Consider the following 11,637-nt stretch of genomic DNA (forward strand, 5'->3'; position numbering starts at 1 on the left):
TTACTCTGATGGCTGATATTGAGAAAGTCTTTCTCCAGATTAGCGTAAAATTGGAAGACAGAGATGCGTTGAGATTCCTATGGTTCAAGGATATACCCTCTAAAAGAAAACCCGATCCTAAAATTGAGGAATGGCGCATGACAAGGGTGCCTTTTGGAACAGTAGCAAGCCCATTCCTACTCCACGCCACACTCCAACACCACCTGAATGGAGTAAAGGATCAAACAGAAGAAACGGCCAAGTTGCTTGCTGCATCTTTCTATGTTGGTGACCCTTCTTATACGAGCTGATAATGAGGATTCAGCTCAAAAAGCATACAGAGAAGCAAATGTTATAATGGAAGATGCTGGAATGCAACTAAGAAAATGGTCATCAAATTCTAAACTGCTGAGAGACCTCATTGCCGCGGCTGAAGGAGATAGCGCCACATCGGGAGCTGTCAAGATATTAGGACTCTTGTGGGATCCTCTTAACAGACAAGGTGACAGTAGTCGCAAAATCAGCATTATGTTTCTTGGGAAAAGATCAAAAGCTGTGTAAGAGATATGTTCTGCAAGCAGTGTCAATGATATTTCACCCGCTCAGAATGATTGCACCCTTCAGCATTCAAGCCAAGATATTGTTTCAGGAGTGGCAGAGACAGGTAGATTGGGACGCCGATTTGCCTTCGGACCTTGCTTTACAGTGGCAAAATTGGTGCTGAAATCTGCAGCCCCTTACTTCTACGACTACCCCATGTTGGGTCAAGACTGGGCTCGAAAGTCACTCCATGCAACTTCATATATTTTGTGAAGCAAGTCAGAGGGCATATGGAACTTGTGCATATTTGAAATTCCTTGACCAAAAGAATTGTGCTCATAGCCACCTTATAATGGTGAAGTCATGAGTGGCGCCTATGCAGAAAGTGACTTTGCCATGACTGGAGCTACTTGGTGCTCTGCTCGGAGCAAGGTTAGCGAAATTTCTGAAGACTGCCCTTGAGAAGGGCAAGTCAGAAACATTCTTTTGGGCGGATTCCAATGTCACACTGCATTGGATAAAAGGGTCTCTGATGAAATGGAAGCCATTCGTCAAGAATAGGGTGGCTGAAATTCGAGGCTGTTCCGACAAGAGCCAATGGCGACATTGTCCTGGGACTGATAATCCTGCGGATTACATTACACAAGGAGTTCAGCTGCAGTTTCTCAAGACAAACGCAGTATGGTGGAAAGGACCACCATGGTTTACAGAAATGGAAGATGCATGGCCCATGCACACCCTTGAGACAGAATTACGTAGTAATGATATAGACTTAATGGAAGCAAAAGTTGTCGTACGAGTTTTACATGTGAAAACGTTGTTGCCTATTCTGGACCTTGAACGTTACTCAAGCCTCAAAAGAGTATTACAAATAACAGCGTGGGTATTTCGTTTCATCAAAAGCTGCAAAAATAAATGCATCAGGAACCAACCACAGCTCACAGCCGAAGACATTAGCGGCACTGAAAATTACTGGATCAAGGTGGCTCAAGAGGATGTTTACGCGGAACAAATCAACCAGCTTGAAAAGGAACTACAGCTGAATCGCAATTCAGATCTGAAAATGCTTCATCCTTTTCTCGAAAGGGAAGGACGGTTGCATGTAAGTGGACGACTGCAATTCTCACAGGAAGCAGAAGTTAAACATCCGATTTTGTTGCCTCCGCTTCATCATCTGACAAAACTTGTCATAAGAGACTGCCATAAGCGTACACTCCACGGTGGTCTGCAAGATACCCTTACTGAGCTTAGAGAGAAATTTTGAGTACCCCGCGGAAACAAACTGTAAAGAAAGTCATCAGAGGATGCAACGCTTGCATCAAGACACGCTTAAAGGGACACTAAAGACAAATACTAAGTCAAGCTAAAGTGATAGATCAGTGCTCGAGAATCTCTAAGGCGTCAATATTATCGCAAACAGAGCCTTAATAATCGAGAAATTGAGGTAAATGCAGGGCATGATTAGAGACTCCCCCGGGACATTCAAGCACTTACCCAATGACGAAGGCACTCCTCAGTTAAATTCTGTCACTAGTGCTCAAGTACTCGTTGCAAAAAAAACATCCTTGTGATATATTATAAGATGAAACAAAATGCTACTTGTCCAGTTCTATTTCATTTTTAGAAAAATGAACTCATTGAAATTGCTGTTGACGACGTAGGGTCGACACTGTGCCGCTCACGCTTTCGCTTTTCAGCACTTTCTTGATCGCGTAGTGTTGCGCTGGTTTTACTGGCTCACACAAACTTCAAGTAGCAGAGAATTCAACTTCCATGTGATGTCGCCACTTGGCTAAAAAGCAGCTGCAGTGGCGAGCCCACCACTGTGTTTTGACTTGGTACCACCGTCTGTCGGGTGCCGTTTTACTCGTCGACGGCAGGCAGCAAGGCGTAGTGATGATGCATGCAACATCACCACTCCCCTGGTTGGCAGGAGATTTGAATTTCAAAAAAGGCATTGGGACTCTTCAGATGCAATTTGCTTGTAAACTAAAAGGGTGTCTACCAAGTCGACATTTCCAAATTCCCTGAGCTTTGCCTTGCCAAGGATCTTCCGGAGGCTGGTTCTCACAGTTCTTATCAATCTCTCCCAGAAGCCACCCCACCATGCAGCTCTTTCTGCGATGAACTTCCATTCCATTCTTCTTTGAGAGCAGTAGTCTTGTAGCTCTTCACTGAACAATACTCTTGCCAAGGAGGCAATTTCCTTTGACGTTTTCTTGAAAGCCTGCGCATTGTCTGTGTATTTTAATATGAAGCAATGTACCATCCGCATAATTTGAAATCTGAACAAGACAAACGGATCAACAAAACGCCTGCTGTGCATGACTACATGGGAGGGCAATGTGTAATTGTTCTGTAGTTGACTTTTAAGCATGCAAACCACGATTACATATTCAGGTGAACCTGGAAACAGAACAACACATTGGAATAGTTTAGAAACTTCATTTGAATTTGTGCCAATAGTACAAGGTGCGATATGGTTGTTCTGATGAAACCAGTTAACAGGCCATTCAAATGACAGCTGCGCTATATTGTTGGCTATGCATGTTAGGCAAATCATCTACAAACTAATCCTGATTCACTCAAAACAAATATTGCCATGCCTCTTGTAAAATGGAAACAATGTGCCCATATACAACACAAAGTTCCTGCAGGTAACTAGAGACCCTTGCCATAAGTGATTGGAAATAGAGCTGTATTAGTGAAAGCTTGTTGCTAGCTCTGAGCTTTGTACATATCTTTCTCAGGCCCTTTCATTCTTGGTTTAGATGTCCTTGGACACCTGGAACAATGATACTATATCTTAGGTTCACATTTATTGCTTGCTTGGAGACAGTGCCAGCATGTCAGAAGATGAGAGAAAGAAGTTTACCGACAGCGTGTAGTCAATCTGGGGGGCCATCTCTGCATTGGTTCCACCTCGAAGGCGCAGCACAGATGGTGCGTCGGCAAACAGCAGGCATGGCAGAGCAGCCTGAAGGAGCAGCACTACGCTCCTGGAAATAAAATCGGCCAAGGAGGCCAAACAACAGATTGCAACAGCCATGCTCAGCACTTTAAAGTAGCACACTGCCTATTTCTGTACATATTTACGCAGAACATGATGAAAAAAGTGCTAAGTAAATAAAAGCAATAGTGAATCTATCAGAGAAAAAAAATGACTCCATGGTTATCTACTGATGAGTGTTTCCTGATCAGACACATAAGACCAGGTAGGCGCTCTTTGCTCCATCTATTGCTCTTGCTCCAGCTAACAGCGACGGTTGCATGTAAGGCTTGTTTCTTGTTGCCTGTTCTTTGGAGGTTATTTACCAGACCTCCAGCTATCTTTTATATACCAATTATTTTCTTTTTCTTAGTTTTATTTAGGTCACAGTGTTTCAGTGATATTGGATTATTTTTTTCCATTTCATTCTGATGTATTGCGCACACTTGGTGATAAATCACGGTGTGCAAATATGCTTTGTCACTGGGGCATCAGGCATGTGTGACAGCCACTGCTTTTCACTTTGGCTTGTGCTTTTTCTGGCTAGAACACGCAGCCAAAGGCTTGAAGCAAGAAAAAATGTTTTCTACAATAGCTGCGCCCTTTAAATATACTTGGTTTGCATTTTTCAATAAAGTTGGAAGTATGTGCTCACCTCCGTCATTTATGTGCCTTCCTTTTGTCAATGTTTTTTCGTACAGTTTTTACTTGATGCTGATAGCACTTTCTTTCTTCTCTTTTATGCGTGTGTGCATAGAGGAATAGATGAGAAGAAAAATGCTGATGGGAGCGATAAGGCGCTTGTTCCGAAGCGCGTGTGTATTTCTGTTTTTATTGGAATTGGACAAGCGAACAGGGCTATGCTGGGTGGTAACAGAATAGCCTAGCAGAGGATGCTAAGACAGAAGGATGCTCCACCTTAGCTACTTTTGCAGGTGGTTTCTGTGGCATGACACTGACCATCCTACCAGTCCACACACCTATCAAGTGGGCAAGTTAAGTGCGCTTACGGGGAGTGCACTTCGGGACCTTGAGTGACACTTTAGGCTACGCGGTGCTAAACGGGAAAACTAAACGCACCCACATTAAAAGAAAATTGGCGAGAGCCTGCATTTTTCTAAGATGTAGATTAAAAAGAAAAAGCTTCTAAAAAGTTATTATTTTACATTGTATTACAGATAAAAACAACCATAATGCATATTTTCCCAACAAAAAACGGAAAAGATTTTTATTATAAGAGTGTTGCAAGTCAATGCCGGCCAAGACGAATGTGTAGCCAATTCAGAACAAAATGGTGGTGTGCGACGAGACTGCATTTGATCTTGTTAAAACAAAAGTTGAGCGAGTTCTGTTCTGATTATTTTGTTAAAATTTGTTCAAGAACTAAAATGGACTTATGTGTCATTTTCTTATGCATTACATTTTGTAACATTCAAACTGCTGGCAGCAAGGCTAAGCACTTGGCCAGCAAAGTGCGTTCCGTAAATGCACTCCGATCAGAGTGCACACCACTTGTGACGTTTACATTCAGCAACGTGCACTGAGTGACACTCTTCTCCGTAGGTGCCCGCTTGAAAGGGCGTAAATTTATTTTATTGATTTGTCCATACTGTTAGCATACATGCCAAAACAGGAGTTGCTGCATTGGGCACAAATACAGGTGTTATGAATTTGAACACAAATACAAACAAAATGCTATCGTACAATAAACATACCAGCACAACTCAGCAGAACACGAGTGAGCAAGAAAGTACATTTGGGTATATCAATTCTGATTTCAATATTTAGAAGTGGCATTAAGTACAATAGGTAATTTCGCTCAACAAAGCCCTCCCAAATATCTTAACATCATTACACAGGGCAACATCATTCGGTAATTTGCTCCATGTATCTATAGCCCACACAATAAATGATTTTTTAAAGGACTCTGTGTTATGCCTCAAGGGCTTTATGTGCTTACCGTGCTTTGTGCGCGAATGTGAAGTGTCCATTATTAAAGTTTTCACTATTTGAGTTTGACATTTGCCATGCAATATCTGGAAAAGGAATTTGAGGCTGTTGATGTTCATTCTTTGCTATACAGTAAGAATTTCTGCTTGTGTCCTCAGTTTTGTTATTGACTGTGTTCAACGAATAGAGTTAAAAATGAATCCTAAAGCCCTATTTTGTACCCGTTCACATTTTGCAATGTTTTTGTGTGTGTGTGTGTATGGTTTTCATATCAGACATGCATATTCCAGCAATGGCAGAATGGAAGTTTCATACGTTAAAAGTTTGACTTCAGTTATCGCATCACCAAGCTTACAACAAAACATCCACAGTTTCTTTTGTGACTTATCACAGATATAATACATGTGGCGACCCCAGCTCAAGTTATCTGTGACGTAAACACCCAAGTATTTATATGCTGACACAGCAGAGCACTTCGTCATGAATCATGTAATGAAATAATAGTGGCTTGTTTTTTTGGGTAATTGGCATAAAAACAGCTTTGCTAGAGTTCAACTCCATTTGCCATTTTTGGCACCAGAAGCCTATCATCCCCAAGTGTTCATTAAGTTTTTCCTGATCATAGATAGAATCCACCTTTCAGTATATAACTGTGTCATCCACATAATGCCTAACAAAAATGTCAGGCAAGAAACTGCTACTCATATTGTTAATATAAAGCGCAAACAACAGGGGGCCCTATGACAGAGCCCTCGGGAACCCCTGGCTCGTGCCGCTTGCCTCGTACTGGTGGCGCCTTGGATGCAAACCACTTGCTCTCTCTTTGTAAAATAGGCTGCAATCCACTTGATGAGAGTATCATTCCGCAAATTGTGCTAAGCTTATGGAACAACTTGGGATGCGTTATTTTGTCAAATGCTTTCCTAAAATCAAGAAAAATAATATCAACCTGTCCTCTAGCGTCAACGATTTGTTTAATGAAGTGTGCCACTTCAGTAAGAATGGTCACGGTAGAGAAGCCCCACCTAAAACCATGTTGTTGGTTGCCCTTTAGTTTGTGCTTTTCAATAAGTTCTCTTAAGTGCTTAGTAAGTACATGCTTTTTACAGCATGTGCTTGTCAATGACACAGGCCTCTAGTTATTCACGCTATCTTTAATGCCATCTTTATGAATCGGTATTACTCTCACACATTTCCAAAGTCATTAGGAACCTCTCCTGTTTGTAAAGATTTGTCAAATATGTCAGTCAAGTAATAGGAGCACGACTCAGCGTACTTCTTAAAAAGGCATTTGTAATCCGATCTAACCCAGTTGATTTCTTTACATCAAGGTTTAGAAGAAGGTTAAAAGTGCCTTCTTGAGTCATCACAATATCAGATATTGGCAAGGCAGGACAGCACAGGTCATATCCCGGTAATATGCCATCATTCAAAATAATCACTAAAAGTACAGGCTATCTGGAAATTATCGGTAACCTTGCAGTTCTCATTAGTTAAATATACATCACTCGTTTCTTGAGCTGATAGATAGCGACAAAACTTCTGCGGTGGTGTCTTAATAAAGTAGGTTAGTGATTCATTCATGTATCGCTTCTGTGCAGCGACCAACACAGTTCTGAACGATAAAGAGAGCGTCGTGACGTCATAGCATTTTACACTTTGTTTATTACTATTTTGTGTTGCACGCATGCACCTCAGTCGACGCTCCCGGTCAGGTATGTACCATTTTATTAGTGTTTGTACTATTTCTTTAAAACGTTTCCACGAATCTTCCACCGTTGAAATTTCACATGCACCAATGCATTTAAAATTGGAGTAGTTAACATCGAGGTAGTCCAGAATGGAAACATCGTCAGCTCTTGAATAATTAGGGACCAGTGCAGTCTTCGTGGTACGCTCTTGATGATGAATGCCTAATAGGTGAAGAATGACCATTTTGTGATCTGAAATTCCCTTCGTGACTTTACAAGTGTACTTGTGTTGAGCTAGACACAGGCTCAGAAAAACAAGATGAAGTAGTGAACCTCCCCTTTTGTGCACTTGAGTGTGCCCTTGAACAATTTTAACACCACATCCAGGAGTGTGCATGATGACAATACATCAACTTGGGTCACTTTATATTCAGACCAGTCAATATGTGGGAGAATTAAAGCACCAGCTATTACAATTTTTCTGTTCAAATTCTCAAATTCACTCTGTAAAAAGTCACTTGAAGTAAGCATGTATTCTTCTGATGAATCCGGAGGGTGATAGATTGCAATGAACATGAACAGCCGTCTAAGATCATGTAACATGCAACGCACTTAATTTCTGCTGGCGAGCACCATGCAGTGCACACACAATTGACCTTTTATAAGTAACAGCTAAACCACCGCCCCTGGATCCATCTGGAGCCCCTGGATTGCGGAGTTTTACATTTAAATATGCCCTTTAGCTAATAAATCTTCAGTTTCTTGTTTGTTAACCAGCACTTATTTGAGGCAATAAAACAATTAACATTATTATTGTGCCTTTTGGTTGCCCTGTTCTATTCTCTGCCTTACGTGTCTTTTAGTTCATTTGCAAGTTGTTTAAGTCCAATAAATACATTTTCAATGCCCCATGACGCTCACCCTGCTGTTCCAGTGTCAGCAAAGAACTCCCCACCTCTGATGGGGCCAGGGTACAACACAACTTCTGTCGACCCAATAAAGGCATTCTCCAGATGGCCTCCACAGATATCCCTCACCAAGTTGATGCCTGTTAAGTGCTGTGGCCTGTAATCACATACACACACACAAAAAGAGCTGCCATTATAGAGATGCTAAAAATTGCTAACTATATTGCGATTACCTCAGGCCTGGGTTGCTCCTTCCAGCACGAATATTGATTACCCGCACTGGCTTCTGGAATAGTGCACTGAACGCTATGGCCATCCTCAGTATCTGTCCTCCCTGAAGAAAGGACCAGATTTGGAAAATACTACATTACATGAAGAAAAAAAAAACTACTCAAGCACATGTTGACAGGGGAAAAGGAGCTGGGTAGCATGGGTATCTTTAGCATGGGTGTCTTTTAAATTTATTTATGTGTCTAGTGATTATGAATCAATGATGCAAAACTACATACATGCTGCCTTGTCAAGGGAGGTCGACGCAAGAAGCAAGAGCTTGTCTCTATGTTGCCCCTTTGTTTTTTGCGCCCCTATTTGATTACAAATAAGGACGCAGAAAACAGCATCATTCAAGGTCATGGATCCATACCAACTATTCCAACCATGACCACATTTTTAAGTAGCATCCAATAACTGAGAAACTCTGCAAGTGAAAGGTACAGTCGTGATCAATATAAGCGGGAACAGCGAATTTGACTTACAGAAACAATTGCTCTTGGGGTGTGGATTGATGTTTCAACATGCAGCAGGTAGCTCCTTCTCTAACGTTTGGTGGCAGTGAATACCTTTGAACTTGGAATGTGTAAATAACAGCGCCAACTAAGACGATCACGAGCGTGAGAAGGGCACATGACAAGCGTCATTCCTCGTTCGCCTTCGAGCGCCGTTCGCCCGCTCGTCTTAGTTGGCGCTGTTCTTTCCTAGTTCAAGTATGCACCACCTAGCCCAAATGAATGTTGTTCTGAACCATGTTGGTACGTGTGTTTATTGACTATAGCATTCTGAAAGCAATTTCTTTGCTCCCTATAATATTGCACAAGGGGGTAGTTCAGTTGCAACGCCCACGCATGTAGAAGTTACTTTTCACCGACAGAACCCCTGTCCCCTTATGGAAAAAAATAAAAAGAAGAAGTGTAAGACAGTGAAAGGCCATTTGAAACTTCAAATAGTATTTACGAAACTTGGATCTTTTGCCTAAAGGCTCACTGACCGGCGCTCTTGCTCCCGCCACTCATGATAGGTGTTACCACAGCCGATATTGCCAGTCGCCGATTGCACAAAAGTTTCGCAAACATAGGCCCTCACTCAATCACCTACTCACGCCTTCCATAACGCTGCCGTCGATGGTAAACAAGCTCCCTTTGGATTCATCCATCATTCTGGCACGTCGGAAGCTCATATCAAGAAAATAGAGAACAGTCCACGGCTGACGTTTTACAAGATCTCTCAGCCGTCACACTTAAGTAGCTTGTGTATCACAGAGCCAGCCAGCACAGAATAAAGAAGCAACTCTGCGCGCCGCCACGATACGTTCGTTTGAGGGATCGCCAGCCGTTTGCGCGCAGGCGCGAGCAAGAGCGGGCGTGAGAAAATCCGGGGGCTCTCTACGGAGGAGGTAGCATCCTCGATCACCTTCCCCGGGATTGCCCGGAAACCAGATTGGTGCGCTTTGCACCGCCGTGGTGGCGCACTGCGGAGGGTCAACATCGAGGACAAAACTGCACCCCATCGCTACTAGATACTTGACTGCACCACAGAACACCTATACAAACTTAGAGAAGGGAAACTGTACCTTCCACAGTGCTACGGAAATAAGCGTAGCGGTGGCGTCGTGAACTAAAGTATGTGACCACGGGTGGCGCTGTACAACAGGAAACGGAAACAGGGTTTTGCACAGTATGGTCGCTTTACCTACTGGGTTCTGGCTGATGCGCATCGATCGTGCTCCCGCCAGTTAGGTTGCTGTGTGGCAAACGTAGCGCCTACATATGTATGTAGGCGCTACGTTTGCCACACAGCAACCAAACTGGCGGGAGCACGATCAAGGCGCAGCAGAATATATGTAGCGCTGAGTCATATCGAGTTAAGGCACACTCTGAACTGACTTTTAAGGGCATCCCGAGCGGTTTTTCGTTTATTACGCCGCCGTTACCCCGAGTTGTGCCGCCGCGCTCCAGCTGTTGCATTTCGTGTAGGGCTACTGACAGAGTGCGGTTTCCAGGTGGCACGATGGCCTCGACTGGAATAAACGCACACACCAAAGATTGAGTAAGCTTGAAAATATTTTATTTGCATTTTACAAGTACAACAAAAAGCACACGTCTACGGATCCACACAAACGCGGTTATATACATAGTCAAGAACATAGTCAAGAAATGGCTCATTAATAAGGGTAGCACAGACGCACAAGAAAGAAGACCTAAGCTACAAAACGTACAGTCGGCTGCTAAACATAACTTCCCTGTCACCGCGTGTCACTTTTATACAGCATCTTTAGAGCACTACCAGGCCGGGTAATTTGGCGAAAAGAACGCAACACCTTACGGCCGTCAGCTGCCTCTTCCTTACGGGTGTCATAATTATCCTAATCTCCGCATCAACATCGTGCAAGTCCGCATACAGGTATCTGTATCTGAACCACATGTGCCAGCTTAATACATGTGTAGTGCAATTATGATAACCACTGCGTCTTATCAAACGTATTGGTTTTGCAAATGCGCATTACAGCTGACGGAACGACATACTGTAAGTGAAGCACAAGCGAACAAGGACAAAAGGAGGATGCAACACTTGAAGAAGAAGTGAAGAATTAGTAGGCGTACAGCAAACAAGCGATGACGGAGAACACACAATGATGCATCGGGTGTTCTGTGACATCGGTTTGCGTACTTACGGTGTTATGGAGATCAACGGCATAAAAACGTACCTTCAAGCGTATTCCGTCAACCTCCGCCGCATTCATTATGATAATCAACGCCTAAACAAAATGAGGCACTATTTTTTGCCAAGAGTAGACCTCTTTACAGCAAGTCTGTGTAATGACTCGCAGACGAAACCAGCATGCTTTCGAAAATGTTTTACCGCCGTAGTATTCGAACGCCAACGGCCAGGAAACACATCGATACCAATAGGCTGTCGGTGGTTAATTAAGTGCAAAAACCTTGACGCTATGACTAAAAAGCAGCTTCAACAATCAAATTAAAAAAAAATCAACTGCCTATTTGCCTGAGGTAAAAAAACATCCTTAGACACCTCGATTGTTCATGTCAATGGTTTGTGTAAATTAAAGAAATCAGCATGTTCAGCGCCCCTAGCAGAGAAAGCACCAATTAAAGTATTCGACCAAATTACAGTAGCTCCACTTGCGCGCTTACGCTGAAACGCGCCTCGATTGATTTTTCGCCCTCTGTGGCCATTTGTTGAACTTGAGAGTGTGCGGGGCCTGACTGCACCCCGTGCAGGGTGCTTGCGTGCAGCGCTACTTTGCCCCTGGCGTGGAAAACGTGCGCGTACACGCGCGCGCGCA

At 43.1% G+C, this 11,637-nt stretch overlaps 1 protein-coding gene across 7 annotated transcripts in view; it reads right to left on the bottom strand.

The window, feature by feature from the left end:
• Positions 1 to 9,868, bottom strand: part of Rtca (RNA 3'-terminal phosphate cyclase) — an 83,757-nt gene extending 73,889 nt beyond the window's left edge. Inside the window, exons 1-4 of one of the 7 annotated variants that reach the window (XM_075671300.1) lie at positions 9,744 to 9,860; positions 8,291 to 8,391; positions 8,071 to 8,214; positions 3,395 to 3,518 (exon numbers count right to left, since the gene is read on the bottom strand). In XM_075671300.1, coding sequence (XP_075527415.1) covers positions 3,395 to 3,518; positions 8,071 to 8,214; positions 8,291 to 8,391; positions 9,744 to 9,818 — 444 coding nt within the window. In that variant the 5' untranslated portion in view covers positions 9,819 to 9,860. The other 6 variants (XM_075671299.1, XM_075671301.1, XM_075671302.1 and 3 more) reach the window with 6 other exon arrangements.
• Positions 9,869 to 11,637: the final 1,769 nt, after the last annotated feature.

This window comes from Dermacentor variabilis, chromosome 10 (assembly GCF_050947875.1).
Source record: "Dermacentor variabilis isolate Ectoservices chromosome 10, ASM5094787v1, whole genome shotgun sequence".
In the NCBI taxonomy this organism is placed as follows: Eukaryota; Metazoa; Arthropoda; class Arachnida; order Ixodida; family Ixodidae; genus Dermacentor; species Dermacentor variabilis.